General features: G+C 39.1%; 3 protein-coding genes across 4 annotated transcripts; 1 reads left to right on the top strand and 2 right to left on the bottom strand.

Annotated features, from left to right (window-relative positions):
- The first annotated feature begins 4,597 nt into the window (after positions 1 to 4,597).
- Positions 4,598 to 7,237, top strand: LOC145424404 (uncharacterized). Of its 2 annotated transcripts, none has more exons than XR_013905473.1 (4): positions 4,598 to 4,724; positions 5,148 to 5,213; positions 5,408 to 5,965; positions 6,996 to 7,237. XR_013905473.1 is itself a non-coding variant. In XM_080297685.1 (4 exons), exons 3-4 carry the CDS (start codon positions 5,489 to 5,491, stop codon positions 7,046 to 7,048), a joined length of 453 nt encoding a protein of 150 aa, XP_080153811.1. In that variant the 5' UTR covers positions 4,598 to 4,724; positions 5,148 to 5,213; positions 5,408 to 5,488; the 3' UTR covers positions 7,049 to 7,237. The 2 variants fall into 2 exon arrangements, 1 of the variants encoding a protein (XP_080153811.1); XM_080297685.1 differs by having other exon boundaries at positions 5,408 to 5,888.
- A 1,628-nt stretch (positions 7,238 to 8,865) lies between these two features.
- LOC145424180 (neoverrucotoxin subunit beta-like) lies at positions 8,866 to 11,017 on the bottom strand. The gene is made up of 2 exons (XM_080297212.1): positions 10,945 to 11,017; positions 8,866 to 10,440 (listed from the first exon to the last, which is right to left on the bottom strand). The coding sequence occupies exons 1-2, from the start codon at positions 11,015 to 11,017 to the stop codon at positions 9,878 to 9,880; spliced, it is 636 nt and encodes a 211-aa protein (XP_080153338.1). The 3' UTR covers positions 8,866 to 9,877.
- Positions 11,018 to 11,332: 315 nt separating this feature from the next.
- Positions 11,333 to 14,135, bottom strand: LOC113015937 (protein NLRC3-like). Its single transcript, XM_026158315.2, has 4 exons — positions 13,922 to 14,135; positions 11,959 to 13,738; positions 11,688 to 11,861; positions 11,333 to 11,504 (listed from the first exon to the last, which is right to left on the bottom strand). Exons 1-4 carry the CDS (start codon positions 14,133 to 14,135, stop codon positions 11,333 to 11,335), a joined length of 2,340 nt encoding a protein of 779 aa, XP_026014100.2.
- Positions 14,136 to 21,600: the final 7,465 nt, after the last annotated feature.

Here is a 21,600-nt window from a genome sequence, read left to right as displayed (position 1 = left end):
GCGGTATAGGACCAATACTTTGTTAATATGCTATGAGTTCAGTATGTAGCCCACTAAACTGTTTTAAACACATACAGTAATTATTACTTGATATACACAAAATAATAATAATCCTCAAACATGCAGATTTCTAGCCTATAAGACAAACAACAATAACTGACCCAGAGTGGCTTAGAGACAGGCACATTTACAAACCACGTCTCCACACTGCTTTCCCTTTATAGGTTAAAACTATCGGTATTGGTATCTTAAAACCTGTATTCACTTGGTATCCGATTGATACCAAAAGTTTGCAGTATCGCACACCACCAACTGGTGGATGATGGGCTATGGGAATGTGAAACCATCACAAACCATGTCACAGCAGATAAATCAGAGGTTCAATGAAAACCACCTCCCCGGTAGCAGCATTTAGAATAAATAAAAATGAAAACTAATAAATAGCTAACTATAAATGTAAAAATACCAACTATACAACTGTACAAATATACAAGGCTTATTTAGATGTGCAAAATTGCTCTGTAGTGTTGCACATGTCTTGGGCAAGTGCGTTTGTGCGTGTGTGTACATGTTTAGACAACTTTGTGAGGACAGAAAATTGGCATGCTACTATACTTCTGGGGACCAACAGACACTTATGGCAGTGTTTACTAACCACTGTGATGCATAGGTGTGCTGTGGAAGATTATCTGGTTTCACCCGATTAGTACTCCAAGCAAACGTGAGTAACGGGAAGAACAATTAAATTCTCTTCCACTGGAGGGCAGTACAACATCTTGCTCCAATTAAATGGGTTGCCAAATGCCAGTAAAACAGAAGACGAAGAAGAAATTACATATAGCCATGCAACAACTGCGTAATAGCAATAGATAAATATTTGAAAAGAAAAAGTAGTCAGTCTCCAGATCCTGGAGAAAATTCCGACCCAGATGAATGCCCTAGCATGAGTAGCGGTCACAAGAAAGCCAAAATGGTATACAGCACATTCCAAATTAGTATGTAAATAATATTTAAGTGTCATAAAGATTAAATATGTTGTTTTTCAATTAAACTCATGGATGGCATTGTGTCTCAGGGCTCTTTGGATCACTGAAATCAATCTCGGACACCTGTAATAATTAGTTTGCCAGTCCACATTATAATAATACATTTTACATTTTATTTAAAAGCAACTTTCAGAACACCCAAGGACACTGTATAGCAAATAAAACAGGCATAAAAACATTAAAATTATCCACAATAATAAGAGTAGCAGATAGAAAGTTTAAGATCATGGATAAGTTATACGGAGTAGGCAATTTTAAACAGGTGGGTTTTGAGTTTGGACTTAAAAAGAGGGAATGAAGTGATGTTTCTGAGGTCAGGGGCTAAGGAGTTCCAAAGTCGAGGGGCAGAGCAACTAAAAGCCCTGCCCCCCATAGAAACAAGAGGAGAGGAAGGAACAAGAGAAAGGGAAGAGGATGATCTGAGGTACCGGGAGGGGATGGTGATCTGAACCAAGTCAGAAAAGTATGGTGGGGAGAGAGAATGAATAGCCTTAAATGTATGGAGGAGTATTTTAAAATGAATGTGAGATTTGACCGGGAGCCAATGAAGCTGCTTCAGAATAGGGGTGATGTGGTGGGCAGAGGGAGTCTTAGTGTTAATACCGGTGGCTGAGTTCTGGACATGATGAAGCTTATTGACGGATTTTTGTGTAAGGCCAAATAAGAGTTAATTACAGTAGTCGAGGCTATGAACGAGAATGGCATGAGGAGTGAGGAAGGGGTGGAGGCAATTGATGTTACGGAGATGGAAATACGCTGAGTGAGTGACATTATTAATGTGTGAATTTGAAGGATAGTGTACAGTCAAGAATGACACCCAAACATTTCACAGAGGGAGAGATAGAAACCGGCAGTTTATTGATAGTAACAGAAAACCAGGTAGTTCTGGATAGTGATGATTTAGAGCCAACCAGAAGAAGTTCTGATTTGTTGCTGTTGAGTTTAAGAAAGTTGGAGGAAAACCATTGTTACGGCCCTGGCCGTCTAGAGTTTGTTTCTGTCTTGTCTTTAAGAATCTACAGGTCCTTCCTGATTGCAGAGCTGGCGGCAGCTGATTGGTCCCCTCATCATGTGGCTGTTTTTAAAAGATCCCTCACCAGCAGTTGTTGGCGGCAGCGACTGACAGCAGTAGCAGACCTGAACCTGGCTTCCAAACCTTGTGTTATTCGTGTGTCATTCCTGAGATTTACTGAGCTTTGTATATAATGTGTAAATTAGTCTTCACTTGTAAATAGTACATTGTAAATAGACACTGAAACAGAAGGGCTGAGCTGCCTTATTATTTTCTTGTACTGTTTTCTCCTGTTTATTTCAGTTAGGGAGTTAGGTGTAGCATGTCTTTTGTTTGGTTTTTGTTTCACATAGGGTTTTAGATAGCACCTCCTTTCCTGACTTAGCTTGTTTTGTTTGTTATTTTGGCCTTTGTTCACCCCGAAGTTGAGTTTTTCAGTGTAGACACAAACCACCGTTCACTTCAAAGATTGGCTTCTGGGTATAGTTTGGGGGCCAGGACAGGGTCACTTCCTTTCTAACCCTTATGTTATGTTCCTGTACCCCTAGACTGGGGCGTAACACCATGAATTAAGTTTGGCTAAACAGAGGGTAAGAGAGGGAGGAGTCGGGTTTGGTGGACAGGTAAAGCTGGGTGTCGTCGGCATAGCAGTGCACTGAATATTATATTTACGGAAAATGTGTCCTAGTGGAAAGAGGTAAATGATGAAAAGGAGGGACCCAAGAACAGATCCCTGGGGCACCCCAGAAGACAAAGGCTGAGAAGTGAAGGATGTTAGTTGAATGAACTGAGTGTGGTCAGACAGGTATGATTTGAACCAAGCTAGTGGAGTATGAGAGAGGCCGATAGAGGTTATTATTGGTTAGGTGTAAGTGAACTTCTGAAGCAACTATTTTTTTCAAGAACTTTTGAGAGAAATGGTATATTGGAGATAGGATGAAAGTTATTAAGGTTATTGAGATCTTGACCTCTTTGTTTTTCAGAATTGGGGTAATTGCAGCAACTTTGAAGGAAGTAGGAACAGTTTAAGTGGTGAATGAAGAGTGGATAATTTCAGATATGAGAGGAAGAAGAGAGGGTAGACAGGCAGATGAGATCAGCGATATCAGTGACAGAGGGAAGTTGGAAGGCAGAGAGGCAATGTAATGGAGGTGGGATTACAGAGGAGGGGCTACAATGAACCATCGGGAACCAGGTCTTGGTGTATCTTATGAATTTTTTCAGTGAAGAATAGCATTAGAGAGTCGCAGAAGTTAGACGAGTGGAGATGAGCAGGTAGAAAATCTGGTGGTAGCTGTCAGATAAATATATCGGATTAAGAGAGCAACTGCTAAAAGGGTCATTACAAAGCGGCAAACAGATATTTGAAGCTGCTGATGCCTCTGTGGCCCGCAAACATCAAGGTATAGAATCCTCCAGAGACTTGCAGTCATGCATAAACCTTCTGTTCAGCCACCCTTAACCAATGCTCACAAGCAGACAAGCTGACAGTAGGCCCAGAACTACATGAACTACAGTCTTGTTAACTGATGAGTGGCGTGCAACCCTGGATGGTCCATATGGATGGAGTGGTAGATGGTTGGTGGATGACCACCATGTCCCAACAAGGCTGTGAGGTCAGCAAGAAGGTGGTGATGTTTTCGGCCGGAATCACGGGGAGAGAGCTGATTGGCCCCTTTAAGGTCCCTGAAGGTGTGAAAATGACCTCTGCAAACTATGTGGCCACTTTCTTCCATGGTACAAAAATAAGAACTGTGCTTTCCACAACAAAATCATCTTCGTGCATGACAATGCACCATCTCAGGCTGAAGAAATACCTCTGCATCATTGGCTGCTATCAGCATAAAATTATAGAAACTCATGGTGTGGCCACCATCCTCCCCTGACCTAAATCCTATTAAGAATCTTTGGAGCATCCTTGAGCAAAAGATCTATGAGAGTGGGAGGTATCCACATCCAAAAAGCAGCTCTGTGAGGCTATTGTGACATCCTGCAGATATTCAAGCAGAAACTCTCCAAAAACTCACAAGTTCCATGGATGCAAGAATTGTGAAACTGCTATCAAATAAGGGCTCCTATGTTAATATGTTTTTCATTGAAATAGCTTTTGATTTCAGTAAATATGATCACCTAATGCTGCAAATTCAACAAATGACCATTTTCAGTTCATTACAACCTATAATATATTTTGGAACTCTGTGTGTAATAATTTGGAACAGTGCATTTTAAGTTTTTTATTTTTGAAAAATAATTTTTTTTTGAAAATAAAATACTGTTTTCATTGGCAGGGTTGTTCAGTAACATTCGAATATCATCAACTATAATGGTTGATGACTTGAAAATTATGCTGACTGTCACTTGCATCAACTGTTTAGGACAATCAGAGGAAAATATCATTTGCATAATAATTTGGAATGCAGTGTACTTCATTTTTGATGGTTAGGGTAAGTAGCTAGGGAAAGCATTATGATTGAACTAAGATATAAACTTTGTTAAGCAGGATAACTGAAATTTGTGAAATGAAAGACAACGCCTCTCTCTTTACCTGTTGCCTTACTGACGCAAGAAAAAAAAGAAATGCAGCCAAACCAGCCCGTGCCCATAAACCTCAGAGCATCTGTTGGACACTCACAGAAAGTACAGTTGGTGTCTGCCCTTCACATCAAGTAAGTACACTCATTTATCTTCTTTAGTTATGAGTTTGATATTTAAGGGAAAGTACTGGAAGTTTTGCAGAGCTAGAGATCCAAGCTAAACTTGTCTTGCAGAAGGAGCAAGAGACTTAGTTTTAATTAGACTAACATTCAGCACCTGCTGGAAGTAGTTTTGAACACACACAGCAGTGAGCTAAATGCAGCCGTTTGTCATAATTCATCCTCAGGTTTATACTTTTTCTTTGACTGCTAAACTTAAAATAAATACAACATGAACGATCATATGATTGAAACAACAAAATCTCTCTTTGGTTACTACAAAGATCGACACTGTTCAGAAATAACATGCTGCAAAACCCATAATTACACAGCTATTCAGCCAAACTGGTTTAACTGAGAAGTGAACGGGCCCCCGCCCTGCTTTCTTTCATTCAGCACCATAATAAGTGGGTCATCCGTCACAAACCCTGACACTGACAAGCATGTTCAGCAGCAATACAGGTAAGACACGCAGCTTATCTCCCATTTCCTGATCCTGTGCAGTTGGGCACAAATTAAAAGCCTCACCTTTCCAGGTGAATGCAGTAAACGTTTAAAAAGATCAAATCTGCTGGCTTGTTTTGTGCAAAAAAACAAACTATGTTGACATAGTTGAATTTTTAATTTTTAAAACTTATTTTCTGATGTTCGCACAGACAACCACCCCTCAGGATACAACCTGGGCCCACAGGCGGGCGACCAGGGGTCTCACGGGGGCCAGAAGCCTAAAGGAGACCATGGAAAAGAGGGGCGCCACGGTGGAGATGGTCGCCATGGAGGGGATGATCGCCATGGAGATGATCACCACAGAGATGAGCCCCGTGGAGGTGACTACCGTAAAGATGACAACCGTGGAGGTGATCGCCACGGCAATGATCATGATGGCAGTCAGAGGAGACGCAGCCCCGATCGCCAGAGGGACCGTGAACATGACAGCGACCACAGCTCTCGTCGGCATCGCCGCGGGAGCGGCAGTGGCAGTAGCAGTGATGGCGAGGGTGATCATGGAAAACATGGGCACAAACAAAGGCATCGTCATGGGAGCGGAAGCCCTGGCCGTGGTCACGGTCACGGTCGTGGTCGTGGTCGCGGGCGTGGGCATGGCCATGGGCCTCCAAAATAATGCAGTGAATCCAGGTGAGACACAAGTACAACAGGAACCTGAACCAGTGATTTGTGGATGAATTAGTCGTACTACTGCTGAATGACATACAGTAAATTATCATAATTCCTCTTGCTGAAAATGATCTTTGTAAAGTCGTTTTATTTGACAGATAATTACATAAAAAGCCACCAACAGTCAAAACCTGGTCCACCTACAATCGCCTCAACATCTGTCTTTTAAAGCAGCTTTGCTCCTAATTTTAAACCTCAGCAAAATCCAAATGTATGAGCTAAATTATTATGAAGCGTGAAACTATCCGTAGACACTGTAAACATGTTTATTTCTGCTGTAAAGTTGGACATTTTAACATGGGAGTGTATGGGGATTGACTCATGTTTGAAGCCAGCCTCAAGTAGCCATTAGAGGAACTGAAGCTTTGGTGCTTTAGCATTGGATTAAATTTTTAAGTCCAAGTGTTTCCTGCTTGTTTATTTCATTCAGTTTAGGGTGCACAGGGCAAAATACCTTCTAGAAGCAATTCTGAAATTTATTTTAAAGGATTATCTAAACTAACGTTAATTTAACCAAGTCTTAAAACCTTTTTTCTCCCCAAAAGTTACACTTCTACCACAATCTTCCCCCAACATATTTCCATTCAGGATTCCTTTCGATGCCACGTCCCTTTTATGATTGTCTGGCGCTGCTCAGTATGAAGATAATGTCATATTTCTGTGAGCCAATCAGCATTTAGCACCATTTGGCCCTGAGGCCAACTGGTGGGTTGTTTAACTGTCAATAAAACCTGGGCTAACACGTTTTTTGGGAGCTAAACCTTCAACAAATAACTGCAAAACATGCTCTTAAAACTTTGATCTTAAGCTTCATGACACAGGATGAAAAGGATGATCTGAAGCTTTAGTGTGAAAAAAACCTTAACGAGAGATGTTGGCACTTTTTAAAAATGATGTCTCCTTCCATTGAAAAAGTCTGACAAAGAAAGCTCGCTCACATGCTCACCAGCTAGTTAATTCATTTTAATGGGAAATAGAGATGTTTGAGAAGCTTCTGGTGAATCCTGTTAAAACTTGTCATCTTGCTCAAATCACTTAATCTCTGCTGTCTTTTTTTGTGTCTCTCAGGCAGCAGAGCCAGCCACCAGCAGAGGCCCCTCCTTTTGAAGAGCGTTAAGTGAAAGCACGTTGCTCTGTCATGACACTGAGCTCACTGCTACAGTAGTTTCAGCATTTTATTTTTTCACTGAAGACGTTTTGTTTTTTCTTAATCCCGCAGCCTTTGAAATCCAGCCAAACAAGCTGAGTGGACGGCTCCATAGTTTAGGCGATCTTCACATTTGGGTGAAATAAAAATGATCAAACTGAAATGGCTCTCATGTTTGCTTGTTTAATGGCTTCTCAACGTTTTTTTTAAAGTGCAACATTCTAGCCAGGATCTTTGCAACTTTCTTATAATAGTAAAGTTTACTGAACAACTTTGTACAAAAAGAGAAAAACAAGAGAGAGCCGTGCTCAGTATTTTCATGAATCCATGGTGGATCTTTTCAGGTTTACAGACATGTATGTTGCTTCTCTAACTGTGCAGCCAGACAGCAGTTCATGCTTCTTTGGAATATACTTATATCTACGATAAAATTAACCTGGATTACTTCATATATGCCAAAGGTCTGCAAAAGTTTGCAAATTCAAGTCAAAACAGTAAATTAGTCAAAAAGAATTATGTTTAAAAACATAGATGACCTTAATAGCTTAATAAAATGCAATATTATAAAACCAAAACTAAAAAAAAACAGAAAAAACTAAAAGAAAAAAATATAAAAATGAAATAAAACTAACAAGCAAAATATTAATTTACACTGAGAGAAAATAAAAAAAAATCAATACAATAATAATAATGATGATGATGATGATGATAATAATAATAATAATAATAATAATATATTAAAATAAAGTTAGAAATAAAATAATTTAGTATAATAAATTAATACATTTACATTAAGTAAAAAATAGAATAAAAAGGATGCTCTATAGACTACAATAAAATCAAGTCATAAATAGAATAATAATAACTACTACAATTTTTAAAAAGTTTCTGGATTTTTTTTTATTGAATAAAATGTACAATTGTCAATCAATGAGCTCTAGTGACCTAAATCTAAAACAAAATAAAATAAAATTTAAATAAAATAAAATAAAAAACTAAAAAGCTTAAAAAGCCACATGGAAGAAAATGACAAGACCCAGTTGATACTCTGGGGTAAGTAAAGAACAACAAAGAAAAACCTGTGAAGCAAACTCAAAAAATTAAAAAAAAGCATCTTTTCATGAAAGTGTTCAAGAGTTCATATTTCCCTGGATGAGGTCTCTCAGGCACAAACGATCAGGTCTGTCACTCCACCTCTGGGTGCTGCAGGGTCAGTTAAGGTTGCCATGTGGATTTGGTTTGGCCCCGCCCACCAAACTGACGCAGGTGAGGTGGCAGAGCGTGACAAAGTAAACAGAGATAATCACGTGTGGAAATGAGAGTGTAACTATTTGTACTCTTATTTGTACAACTCAAACATTAAACTAAACACATTACATATTACTAAACATAACAAATTTCCCACGTGTGGGACTAATAAAGGTTATCTTATCTTATCTTAAATACTGTCCTACTCCGTCCTACTGTCCTACTTCCGGCGCCGCTCCGAGCTGGCAGCCAGTATCAGCAGCTCCGACCTGACCGAGTCCTTTTTTTTCTTTAATATATAAAGAGGTTTTTGTGTGTACACAAAATAAATATGGTTGTCAGCCACTGCCCTTGTCTCTTGTTGTGTTGCAGGTCAGATGGGGTAAAGAGAGACAACATACAGGCAGATATTGCTGGTGTCATTTGGGATTTTATTGCTCAAAATCACAAATTACAGGAACAAAGGGCTTGTGTTGATAAATCAAAGAAAAGAATACAGATAAATGCTGACAAACATTTTCCATATTGACTTACAATCCCCCCCGAACTAAAAATCTTTAAAACCTAAACCAAAATACAAAAAACAACAAAACCTCAATTCATATTGAGGCTAACAAAAATGTAACTAATGAGTGGATGCAGTCTGTGTATCTCCTGGAGGCTGCCTCAGAAACTGAGTTAATCCCTACAGACTCCTGTCTTAAAACATATAAAACAAATATATATATATTTACAACAAAGCAAAAAAAATAGGCTAGTTTTGATCTTTAAAGACAATTCCATCCAACTTTATAATTGTTCTTTTGGTAACTCATGTCCCTAGATACTGTTGTGTCTGTATAAAAATTTTCTAAAGGCAGTGATTAAAGATTACAGTTAGGGGCATAGCCTGTTTGACTCACGGTCAGCTGTTCGGTCGGAAAACGTTGCTAATTGAAGTCATTCTCTGAACCTCCACAATCGTGCTTGTGCTTCTGGAAATATTTAGATCATTTTTAAGTGTATTTATTTGTTTATGTATGTATGTATGTCAAATAATATAGGATTTGGAATCATATGCGTCTGCCCAGTGCAACCATACAGTTTATAGAAGGGCATTGCTAACCAAGCTAACTATCCTTAGCTAATAACTTGGCACTCTACTTTCATCCAAATATGGTTATGTCTGGATCCGAAGAACAACCATGTCTGCAGCCAAAAAGCAGGACTGAAACCTTTGAAATGAGGAATCTGGGTGCCGGTTTTTGCTCAGTGTGTTGAGCGGGCGACCACATGCCATACGGCTGAGAGTGGCCGGCCCAGGTTCTGAGTCCGACCTGTGGCCCTTTGCCGCATGTCTGCCCCCTTCTCTCTCTGCCCCTGCTTTCCTGTCCTTTCTTCACTGAGTCTATCAAATAAAGCTCAAAAAGGCCAATAAAAAAAAAATTTTTTTAAAGTGGAATCCAAAACCAGTGAATTGTAGGCTATCTTATATATACAGTCTAATCTACATGTGCAATGGTGGGGCACATAGGTGCAAAAATGGCCAAAGCATTAGTACATTTTTTAAACACTTTTAATCTACGCAAATGCTGGCTCTTTCTTGAAGCTCACATAAGTACAACGATGATCCGTAAGTCCCAAGCCTAAATGCTGGGAACACAGGTTTTTTGAATGAACACTGGAAACTGTGGAGGTGAATCAGATTGTCATTCGAGACACTATAAAAGGACAGAGTACCAGCAGGCCAGTCCACATACACTGCAACTTTGAAAGATTCAGTCTTTGGGGGTGCTGGCAAAGGTTTTCCTTTATTATTGTGCCAGGCAAAGCAACCTTGCTTGGTGTACTCCAAACTCCAAGATTGATCATTTCCCCCCAACCAACAGTATGGACCATTTCCTCTTCTTTCAATTTCTCTGTAAGTCACTGCTATCCCAAATGTTCCTTGACAGTGAACCTCCCAGTAACAGTTACTAGTTATGCCATTTTTACACATTAGCTGGTACCAGAAGTCAAATTTTTCTGGATGGTTAGGATATGGCTCTTCCTCTCTGACCACGGTCACCTGTCTGTAGTTGTTTGATAGCTTTAACTTTTTGTGAGCTGAGTTTTGTTCCAGTGTGAGTTCACAAGCATCTAATGAGAAGAAATGACACAATGCAATAAATAGCTGACAACAGCTTTTTGACATTTTTGCATAAAAATAACCTAAAACACTGGCAGATTAAAGAGTATTGAAGTAGTAGTACAGTATTAAAGTAGAAAGAGAGAAGCCTAACAAAAAAATTAAATGAAACTAATTTTAAAAAAAAAACATCCATTATATATCAATGAGAGAAAAAGTATGTGAACCCCAGGGATCAGAACAGTTTCTAACCATTCATGTTGTGGGTTGCCATATCTGAGCAGCTTCTATGGGTGTGCATGTAGCCTACTTTTGTCTATGAGGTATGTCTTTGACAGGTTTAGACTCTGACAGAGTACAAATAGATTCAATTAGAGATCACATAGTCTGTCTGTGGTTAATATTTGGATTGACTGAAGTCTGAAATCTATGTATATAATCTATACATCATCTTAATAATTCTATCAACACTACTATGCTTCCATGTTATGACACTAAATTAAAAATATTCTTACACTTTTTCACACCAGGTTTCAACCTCCAGGGTCCACAGTGCTCCGCTCTGGAGGAAGATATACATAAAGTCATCAGGATATCCTTTGGAGCATACTCTTTCAACTTTTCTTTAATAAAAAAGCTGAATAGCATACCAAAGCAAACAGCAAAATTATTATGAGACTGGTAAACGTGTTAAACATGGTAAACTCCTCTAAAGTTAAAATGCTGCATAATATACTTTCCTGTTTATGTCTTAGTTTTTTGTTTGTTTCTTTGTTTTGCCACCAAGGTAACTTGTTTTACAGGTATACATTTACCAAATAGATTATTTGGAGCAGTTTGTCAACAGCTGGATAGCAAGATAGCAAAGCAATTCTACTGTAACTCTCCTATCTGATTTTGCCTTTAGCAAGCTTGGTACCTGAGTATTCGTTTTAAATCCTCAGAGAGATGCTTTAGTCCTTCCTCTCCTGGATGATTATAGCTCAGGTCAAGCTCTCTCAGATGAGTGGGGTTGTTGTTTAGAGCTGAAGCCAGAGCAGCACAGCCAATCTCTGAGACCACACAGCCAGATAAACTACAAAGCCATGCAACAACCCATATATCTTAGATATTTTTATTAGAACTGACATGAATTTGCTGAGATCATTAATCATAGATTGAAAAGAAAATTTATTTTCAACAACAAAATATACAAGCAAAATACTAAATCAAATAACACTTTAATCTTCAAGTTTTCCTTAGACTGAGAAATCCTGACCTGAGAGTTTCCAATTTGCAATCCGGATTCTGCAGTCCTTCAGAAAGCAGCTTCACGCCTATATCCTGCAGGTCATTGTTACTCAGATCCAACTCTCTCAGATTAGATGACGGAGAGCTAAGAATTGAGGTTAGGGCTTCACAGCTTTTATGTGACAGATTACAGCCACTCAACCTAAGGGAAACAACAAATAACACAAGGAAATGTTATGCTTTAGCCTTTCCCCAATTTAATATATATCATAACTTCTTTGAGACTGCTATAGACCTACAATGATTTCTTTGAAGCTTTGACCACTGGTAGTAGCCTCAGAAGAACATCCTCCGAAGCCGAGTACTTCTTCAGGTCAAACACATCTATCTCTTTTCCTGATGAAAGTAAGATGAAGGCCAGGGCTGACCACTGATCAGGAGAAAGTTGATCTGGAGAAAATTTTGTGGAACTGACATACTGTTGGATCTCTTCTGCTATAGACCCATCCATCAGTTCATTCAAACAGTGAAAAAAATTAATGCTTCTGTCTGAAAACTGATTCTCTCTGATCTTCTCCTTTAGGTACTGCACAGTTTTCTCATTAGATTTTAAGATGCGCCCTGTCTTTGTCAACAGATCTTTCAGGAGGTTCTGATTGTTCGGCAGTGAAAGGCCAAGAAGAAACCGGAGGACCATGTCCAGGTGTCCATTTGGACTGTGTAAAGCTTTTTCCACAGCACTCTGGTAGAAGTTTACTTCAAAATGATTTTTTTTAATACCCTTTTTGGTTTGTTGTTCTTCCAGCAGATTGACTCCAGAGCTGATGAATGTCTCATGTATATAAAGAGCAGCCAGAAACTCTTGGACACTCAGATGGACAAAGCAGAACACCCTGTCTTGATATAGCCCTTTCTCCTCTCTAAACATCTGTGTGAACACTCCTGAATACATTGAGGCTTCTCTGATTTCAATGCCACACTCTGTCAGATCTGAATCATAGAAGATCAAGTTACCTTTCTGCAGCTGTTGAAAAGCTAGTTTTCCCAGGGATTTAATCATCTCCATGCTTTCTGGATTCCAGTGCGGATCTGTCTCAGCACCCTTTTCATATTTGACCTTCTTCACTTTGGACTGAACAACCAGGAAATGGATGTATAACTCAGTTAAGGTTTTGGGAAGCTCTTCTCCCACTTTGGTTTTCAGAACTGTTACAATGATCCAGCAGAAGACTGGGATGTAGCACATGTTGTGGAGGCTTCGTGAAGTCTTGATATGGGAGATGATCCTGTTAGCCTGCTCCTCATCTAGTATTCTCTTCCTGAAGTACTCGTCTTTCTGTGGGTCAGTGAACCCTCTGACCTCTGTCACCATGTCAACACACTCAGGAGGGATCTGACTGGCTGCTGCAGGTCTTGTGGTTATCCAGAGGCGAGCAGAAGATAGTAGATTACCTCTGATGAGGTTTGTCAGCAGCACATCTACTGAGGTGGTCTCTGTAACGTCACTCAAAATGTCAGTATTGTGGAAGTCCAGAGGAATTCGACACTCATCCAGACCATCAAGGATGAACACAACCTGGAAGTCTTCAAAGTTGTAGATTCCTGCTTCTTTGATTTCAGTAAAGAAGTGATGAACAAATTCCACCAAGCTGAACTTTTTCTCTTTCACCACATTTAGCTCTCTGAAAGTGAATGGAAACATGAACTGGATGTCTTGGTTGGCTTTATTTTCAGCCCAGTCTAGAGTGAACTTCTGTGTTAATACTGTTTTCCCAATTCCAGCAACACCTTTTGTCAGGACTGTTCTAACTGGTTTGTTGCTTCCAGGTGAGCTTTTAAAGATATCTTCTTGTCTGATTCTTATTTCTGGTCTGTGTGGTTTTCGGGAAGCTGCTTCAATTTGTCTGACTTCATGTTCAAAAGTCACCTCTGGAGCTCCCCCCTCTGTGATGTAGAGCTCTGTGTAGATCTGATTGAGAAGGGTTGAATGTCCAGCTTTAGCAATTCCCTCAAACACACACTGAAACCTGTTCTTCAGCTTTGATTTGAGTTTGTATTGGCACCTGGGAGCAAAGCATTCTAGATGGGAAATAAGAATTGAAATTGGTGAGTGGATCTTTTTTGTTGACCTGTATCTCTCACTAGTTTAACAAAACACTGGCTATTTCTACATTTACAATAATTTAAAAATGCAAATATGCACAAATTTTCCTGCTTTCTTTTGGGATATTTTCATCACATACAGCGTTTAAATCCTCTTACTGTTCTGCAGAAGGTCAGCCAACGTATTCAGCTGCATTTGCTTTAGGATGTTCACTGTGATCTTCAGAACTGCCTCTCTGTTGGTCCTGCTCTGCTCTTCATTCTCAATGTCTTTATCTTCCCTGTAATCATCTTGGCCCATCAAAATATTCTTGAATGACTTTAGTTCATTCTTCACAAGTGTGTTGATTTCCTTTTCAATTTGCTGGAACATAGTGCAGCAGTATTTCATAACAGAAGGTACAATGGATCCAATAAAAAGTCACAATGGGACATTTTTTTCCTGAATTGCTTTTGTGCTGTTATGACCCATACAAGCTGTTTGCATGCTGGTCACTATGGATTTTTTTTTGCTGCCAGTCAAGAGAAAGACTCCACTGACGCTTTTAAAGGGAGAAATGATGTTTAGACATTTGGATTTACTCATAATTACTATTTATTTTGTTTTGTTTTATTTTGTGCCTCAATCTAAATGAGTTGCTTTGTTGGTAAGGCAATGGGTTAGAGAATGAGTTAGGTCTAAATCTAATACAAGAGTTTTGTTTAATTTAGAAAAATAATGTATGTATAGGTCTAGAACTTTTGCAAGTACCAAGGCTACAATCATAATTATTGTGGCAGGTTTTTTGAGGAATTTTGGATCACTTTTGCTTAAAACGTTTCTTCAATGTGTTGAAGTTTGAGGACATTTGTTTATGCAAAGCTCTCTTAAGGTCCCATCACACATTTCAGTGGGTTATGGTCTTGACTTTGACTGGACAATTGCATCATAGACAAAACATATTCACTTTAGTTTGGTCTGATCAAAGGACATTGTTCTGGAAATGTTGTGGTTTGTTCAGATGTAACTTCGCAAACCTAAGCAGTGGTGCTCCGTTCTTTTGAGAGAGAAAAGGCTATCCCCTGGAAACCTTTCCAAACATGCCAAGTCTTTTTCTATGTGTTTTGTCTATGTGCTGTCATGAAATTGGTATTTAACAAACTAACTGAGAGCTGCAGACTCTGAGATGGAGCGCTTGTGTTTTTGTGTGTGTGTGTGTGTGTGTGTGTGTGTTTACAGTTTCTCTGAGTATTTTACAGTCTGTCCTTGGAATGGTAAATGCACTGCATCTTAAAAACCGCTTTTCTACTCACACTTAAAGCATTTTACATTCATATTCCAATGGTTAAATCGGAGAGTAACTTAGCGGTTAGTATCTTACTCAGAGATGTTTGGCATGCAGACTGGAGCAGCCAGTAGATGACTTGCTCTATCTCCTGAGCTACAGGCATCCCAATATAGAGGAATTTACATTCATTTACATTTGAATGTACATTATTGGACAGATTGTTGTATTGTGTTAACACACACCTAAATGCTCCACACCAAATAAATGCCCAAACCTCTGCTTTTATAGAGGTGATCACATGTTTTGAGGATTAGTTAATCAAATGCATTTGATTAACTTTGATTAGTAACAGCTGGATGCTACTTATCCTTTTAATTCCTATGTTCCTATGTTTTTCACAGAACTGCTTAGGATTTTAGGTTAATCTTTGCTAAATAAATAATGATATGATGTGTATATTTAAGTAATTGTAAAACCAGATCATGTTTTAATTATGTCCTTATATGTAAATCCTTTGAGTTGAAAGGCTGATTAGGGAGCTTATAACTTATTCAGCACATGTTTTGATACACATATTGATGTTTATCTGTGGGCTTGCTTCATTACACAAAGTATGCAGTCATAATCACAGATAATCTTAATCTCATGAATTTAAGCTTAGCACTTTACTATGTCATAGATATATCCCTGTAATAATACAACACTGTTTTATATGTCAGAAAAAAATCAAGCAATTGCTGTTCATACAGACCTCAAATATGGAGTTCAGGTTTTGTTGATTCATTTGGCTTGACTGAGCAGGGTTGACGCGCTTTAAAACATCTGGAAAACTGGGCAGAAAGAATTATGTTCTGTACCAAATAGATAAAATTTTATTTCCCACCTCCCCTTTTTGCCACGCTTTTGTCATGGGCTTCATAAATTCTTCAGATTTCTCACTTTGTTTTTGAAACGTAATAAAACTTTCTTTTTAAAATGTGTCCTTCCTTGAGGTCATTTTTGTCTTACATAATTCTCTTAGATTGGATATAATCTAAACTAAGGAAGGACCAGACTAAAATCATATTTGGCATGGTTGAATCTTAACAAGGTTCCAAGTAGAGCTTCAACATGCAACAAAAAGCAATGGGAGTGAGGCAAAACATTTTCTGAGCATGCAATTTATTGAAAACAACGCTTAAACTGAAACAGGCCATGTAAAATGGCCTGTTTCAGTTTCACAAAATTTTGTAATTTTTCAAGTGGTCTTGAACTTTTGATCGGGACTGTACATATATACACAGACGTGCGTGTGTGTGTGTGCGTGTGTGTGTGTGCGTGTGTGTGTGTGCGTGTGTGTGTGCGCTTGCATACCCTTAACCATGCAGTTTCAACGTTTTCTGTTGACTTACACAATAATTTTGTAAAGCCAATATTAAGTCTAATTCTAGATGCTAGACATGCACTGTAAATGTTGAAAACTTTGTTAAAGTTTTTTTTTAAAAAAATATTGGATCTATAGCAAATTGTTTTGCTAAATGTTAAACATACAATAAAATACTCCCCTCATATGAGGAATATAGTACTATGAAAATGTCTTGAACCAGATCTTGTTTATATTTTGGTGTGACCACCTTTATTCTTCAACACAGTGTATTCAACTTTCTCAACATTTCTTTAAGTCGTCTTCAGGAATAGTTCTCCAGGCTTCTTGAAGGACATTCAAAGCTCTTCTTTGGATGTTTCTGCCTTTTGTTCTGTTCTCTGTCAACATGATCCCACACTGCTTCAATAATGTTGAGGTCTGAACTCTGGGGAGGCCGATCCATGACTGATAGTGCTCCACTGTGTGTTTTTCTATCCACATATGATTTTACTGCATTGGTAGTGTGTTTTGCATCCTTGTCATGCAGAAAGAGGAAGCTATTACCAATCAGATGCTTTCCAGATGGTATTGCATGGTGGAACAAAATCTGATGGTACTTTTCTGTGTTGATAATTCATCAGTTTTGACAAGATCTCCAACAGCATTGACTTAAATGCAGCACAAACCATGACAGAGCCTCCACCGTGTTCTACAGGTAGCTGTAGAAAATCACTGCTGCACCTCTCTCCTGACCTTCTCCAAACACACTGATGATTTAAATGTAAAATGTCAGTGGATTTATCACTCCATCAGAACTGTTGTCACTGATTTTCAGTCCAGTTCTTGTGTAGTTTTCATACCTCAGCCTCTTCCCCTGTTTCCCTTCCTTAAGAGCGGCTTCTTGATAGCCACCCTTCCACTGAAACCCTTTTTGATAAGGCTTCAATGAACAGTAGATGGATCAGCTGAAGGTATATAAGCATCTCTCAGGGCCTGTGTCAGGTCTTTGCTAGATTTTTTTCCTGGTTCTTAAGGTCTTGACTTTCAGATACTGTTCATCTATTGTAGATATTCTTTTAGGCCTTTTGTTCCCCTCTTGTCCAGTTTCCTCACATTTGTACGAACACAGTGCACACCATGCTGAGATATGCCAAGCTATCAGTTAACAGCTATTTGGGAATGACATTCTTGGTCCAAAAATACTGTTTTGTGTCTGTCAAACCGTGTTTTCATTGACATTTTCTATTGATTCAATATAAGATATGTGAACAAATGATGTCATTTTGTGACAGGCTGCTCGTAACAAAGTACCTTAAAGATAAATTTAAAACAGCTTCTTTGGTAAGTTGTCTGTTTTGTGTAGTCACAACAGTGGTTCATCCCTTGAGTTAAGAGCCTTTTTTAATGAATGAAAAAAGTGAATGAATGAAAAGTAAGTGATGAAAAGTAATGAATGATTCATGATTCATGTCCTCAACATTCATCTGAAAATGAAAATGGTCAGGTCCAGTGCAAGGACTAGAATGAAAATGACTGAAAAAAAGCATTTTTTTCTGGAACCTGCTTCATGCTAATAACAATTCATGACACTGTTGAACATAAATGTATTTAGTGTATAATGTGCTTAGGAGTTGTCCTGACCATTTCCCACCTAAAGAATTAGTGGGTAAGCATATTTAAAATAATCTTAGAATAACCTTACTTTGGTCCAGTGGAAGAATGATCTGTTTTGAAGTTAATAAGGCCTTGTTTAGATCCATCACTCTTCAGGGACACACTGCTGGGCTCAGAAAAATCTGGCCTCTTGCTGTTGATCCTAGACAAACAGTAATATAAGTAATATACACATACACCATAAATGTCTGTTATCATGCACTTCAGGTAGATGATGATATGATAAGTTAAATCAAGTTAAAAGAGGTCAGAAAATGATAATAATTATAAAGAAAACTTTCCCTGGATGTAAAATTAATTTATTGTTTGAATTTAATAAGTGGTTTAGTATATTGTTAACCATGTAAACTCCAAAGACACGACATCTCACTCCAAGCGCTTCATTCTTTACGCCATGTTTCACACAATGACAACAACTCACTGCGGGCAACCGTACTCTCGCTATATAACAGAAAATAACAACTTAACAATCTCCCTCTTTCTTTAAAAAAACAAAAACAAACTAAAAACACTCCTTTTAAACACTTTAAACATATATATGAAAACAAAAAAAAACTTGTCAACATTTTTGAACATTCAGGAAACATTTCACTGTGCTTTGCTTTACTTCAAGCATACTATCACTGCACAAAATAAACAATAGTGCATTTTAACGCAAAGAGAACTTTGTAAACAAAGGACCACAGCATCCAGAGTCCTTCATCTAGTGCTTTTAGGAGGGTTAAAGGTGAAACTCCCTTTTTTGTCAGACGGTTGTTGGAATCTGACCAAGAAAACTGTCTGATTTTCTTGGCTTGTATGAGCTCTTTAATGCTGCTCATTTCTAGCCTCAGTCTCTTCTCTGTAACCTGCTTAGTGGACTTGAATGCATCAAACAAGGAATGATTGTCAGTCACACAGATCAATGGAAGAGCATTCAGGCCAGTGTTACCAGTTGTAAGCTCAGAAAAAAGTGTTGCCAGGAAGACTGCACTGTCTATCCATCTGACATGGCAAGAGTTTCTCCTGCCAGTGCACTTCTGACCACATGCCTGATTTTTTTAGACTGCCAAAAGAGAGGACAAAACTCCTCCTTTACCCATAAGGACGATTAATGCCCCTCCTTGAGTACTGCCATCAGGAAGGTTGCCAAATGAAGCGTCACTGAAAACAACCAATGCCAAATCCTCACTGTTACCCAAGTGCTGAAACTTAAGAGTCACTTTCTCTGCCTTAAGTTTACAGATAACTTTGTTCACGTCATGAATGGACTGCACAGTTGCATCTTTGATATTAGATCCCAGGCTGCATGTGTCAAACATAACATCTGGTCTCGTTTGTTTGGCAACCCACAAAATCTGTCCTATTTTTGACCTGAGTTGCTCACGTTCTGTTTCACTTAAGGAAGCCTCCCTCTGTACAGCCCGTGCTACTTGTAACTGAACCGGTTGTAGATTGTCAGTGTAAAGTTGTTGATGCACCTCTATTACATCATTAACTGTACAAATGCCCATACCAACATAAGAAAAGCTGTCATGTTCTTCACGCCCCACAAGGAAGGTAGATTTCAGTACAGGAATGACATGAGTTGCAAAGTGACTTGAACCAGCCCAAAGGAAATCATCAACGTGACATGCAAGCACTCCAGCAATCTCAGATTTTTTCATTCTGCCAATAGAACACTGCGGGATCAACCTGTGATATTTTACCACCAGTGTTGAGCATAATGTCTTTGACCTTATTGTACCAATAAAGTGAAGCATCTGCAAGTCCATAAACACACTTTTTCAGTTTCCATAGAACATTGTCCTTGCCAGCTTCAGGTGGCGGGCAAAGATAAATGTCTCTTGACAGTTCCATTCCATGCAAAAAGGCAGATTTAATGTCCATTGGATTCACTTTCCACTTGTTTTGACATATCACAGCTAGCACCAGTCTGAGGGACTCAGATGCACATGTTGGAGAGTCTTTCTGTAGTTCTTGAGTATTTACCTCTTCAAACCCCCGTGCCACAAGTCGGGCCTTTGGGACAAAACCATTAGTAGTTTCTTTGAGTGTAAAGACCCATCTGGTAGACACACATTTTTGACCCAAGTCTTTCACTTCATCAAACACACCATTACTTTGCCAGTTCTCAATCTCCTGCTGCTTAGCAACATCAAAAGAGATATCTTTTGTTATGAGTACATCTGCATCTCTGTTTTCAGGTTCAGTGCAAAGACCATCAACCAGCGACATGTCTAAAGCTTTCTTTTCACCTTCTCTACCATCAGGCTCAAGATATTGCACATTGTACCAGTTTTTGAATTGCCCTTTGGCTTTTCCTGTACAGTCAACTCGTTTGTAGTATACTTTATCTCCTGCCTCATATTTGTCATCTGTAGGCCTAAATTGCTTGCGTAGTGCTCTTCTGATCCTTTCTGAAGACTCTGCCTCAGTAAATGCTTTCCTGGAAGCATGTAATGCTGATATATGTTCAGCTACTCTTGCACTTACAGTTGTGCCCTCTAAGGCAGCGGGTTGGGGTTTTGGCCAAACACAAGTTGATGTGGACTATAACTATATACAGGGTGGGCCATTTATATGGATACACCGTAATAACATGGGAATGGTTGGTGATATTAAAGTCCTGTTTGTGGCACATTAGTATATGTGAGGGGGCAAACTCCTCAAGATGGGTGGTGACCATGGTGGCCATTTAGAAGTCGGCCATCTTGGATACAACTTTTGTTTTTTCAATAGGAAGAGGGCCATGTGACACATCAAACCTATTGGTAATGTCACAAGAAAAACAATGGTGTGCTTGGTTTCAACGTAACTTTATTCTTTCATGAGTTATTTACAAGTTTCTCTTTGTTCACAGCCATTGACATGTCGAAGAGGTTAACACGTGAGGAGCGGATCGAAATTGTGTTGATATCTGGTGAATGCAGTAACCGGGTCATTGCAGCAGATTTCAATGCAAGACGCCCTACGAGACCACCCATCTCCCATGCTACAGTTAGCAAACTGCTTGCTAAGTTTCGTGAAACTGGTTCAGTGTTGGATTTGCCAAAATGTGGACGCAAGAAAACTGTCACTAATGAAGAAACATCAGTGGCTGTCCTAGCTTCATTCAACAAGAGCCCACAGCGTAGCACTCGCCGCATGTCACTGGAGAGGGGCATTAGTCGAACATCCCTTCGGCGGATATTAGCTACTCACAAATGGCACCCTTACAAACTCCAGCTACTGCAGCATCTCAACGAGGATGACCCAGATCGGCGCACAGAATTTGCAGAATGGGCAAAACAAAAATTGGAACAGGACCCTCAGTTTACGCAGAAGATTTTGTTCAGTGATGATGTCTTTATCCAATGTTGAAGTTTTCAGCCATATCCCGAATCTCTGTGTTGTTGAACTCTCTGCCGTTATCCGAGTAGAGCCGTCTGGGTGCACCGTGAATGCTTATCCAGATGTGAATGAAGGAGTTGACGATCTCTGCAACTTTCTTTGTCTTTACGATGCTGCTGACGCTGAAGCATGTGAAGTGGTCGATGATGTGAAGGTACCACACGTTGGGCTCCAGTTCA

Source organism: Astatotilapia calliptera, chromosome 23, assembly GCF_964374335.1.
Source record: "Astatotilapia calliptera chromosome 23, fAstCal68.1, whole genome shotgun sequence".
In the NCBI taxonomy this organism is placed as follows: Eukaryota; Metazoa; Chordata; class Actinopteri; order Cichliformes; family Cichlidae; genus Astatotilapia; species Astatotilapia calliptera.
Note: the sequence above shows the minus strand (reverse complement) of the source record. Positions and strands in the feature narration are given on the sequence as shown.

What these genes read in the sequence shown, in the direction of transcription:
- LOC145424404 (XM_080297685.1), top strand. Translation starts at nt 5,489, where the DNA reads ATGGAAAAGAGGGGCGCCACGGTGGAGATGGTCGCCATGGAGGGGATG. An exon ending in AAATAATGCAGTGAATCCAG is followed by an intron (nt 5,889 to 6,995) that starts GTGAGACACAAG and finishes TGTGTCTCTCAG; the next exon opens with GCAGCAGAGCCAGCCACCAG.
- LOC145424180 (XM_080297212.1), bottom strand. Translation starts at nt 11,017, where the DNA reads ATGACTTTATGTATATCTTCCTCCAGAGCGGAGCACTGTGGACCCTGG. An exon ending in GAAACCTGGTGTGAAAAAGT is followed by an intron (nt 10,441 to 10,944) that starts GTAAGAATATTT and finishes TCTTCTCATTAG; the next exon opens with ATGCTTGTGAACTCACACTG.
- LOC113015937 (XM_026158315.2), bottom strand. Translation starts at nt 14,135, where the DNA reads ATGTTCCAGCAAATTGAAAAGGAAATCAACACACTTGTGAAGAATGAA. An exon ending in GGCTGACCTTCTGCAGAACA is followed by an intron (nt 13,739 to 13,921) that starts GTAAGAGGATTT and finishes TTTCCCATCTAG; the next exon opens with AATGCTTTGCTCCCAGGTGC. An exon ending in AAAGCTTCAAAGAAATCATT is followed by an intron (nt 11,862 to 11,958) that starts GTAGGTCTATAG and finishes TGTTTCCCTTAG; the next exon opens with GTTGAGTGGCTGTAATCTGT.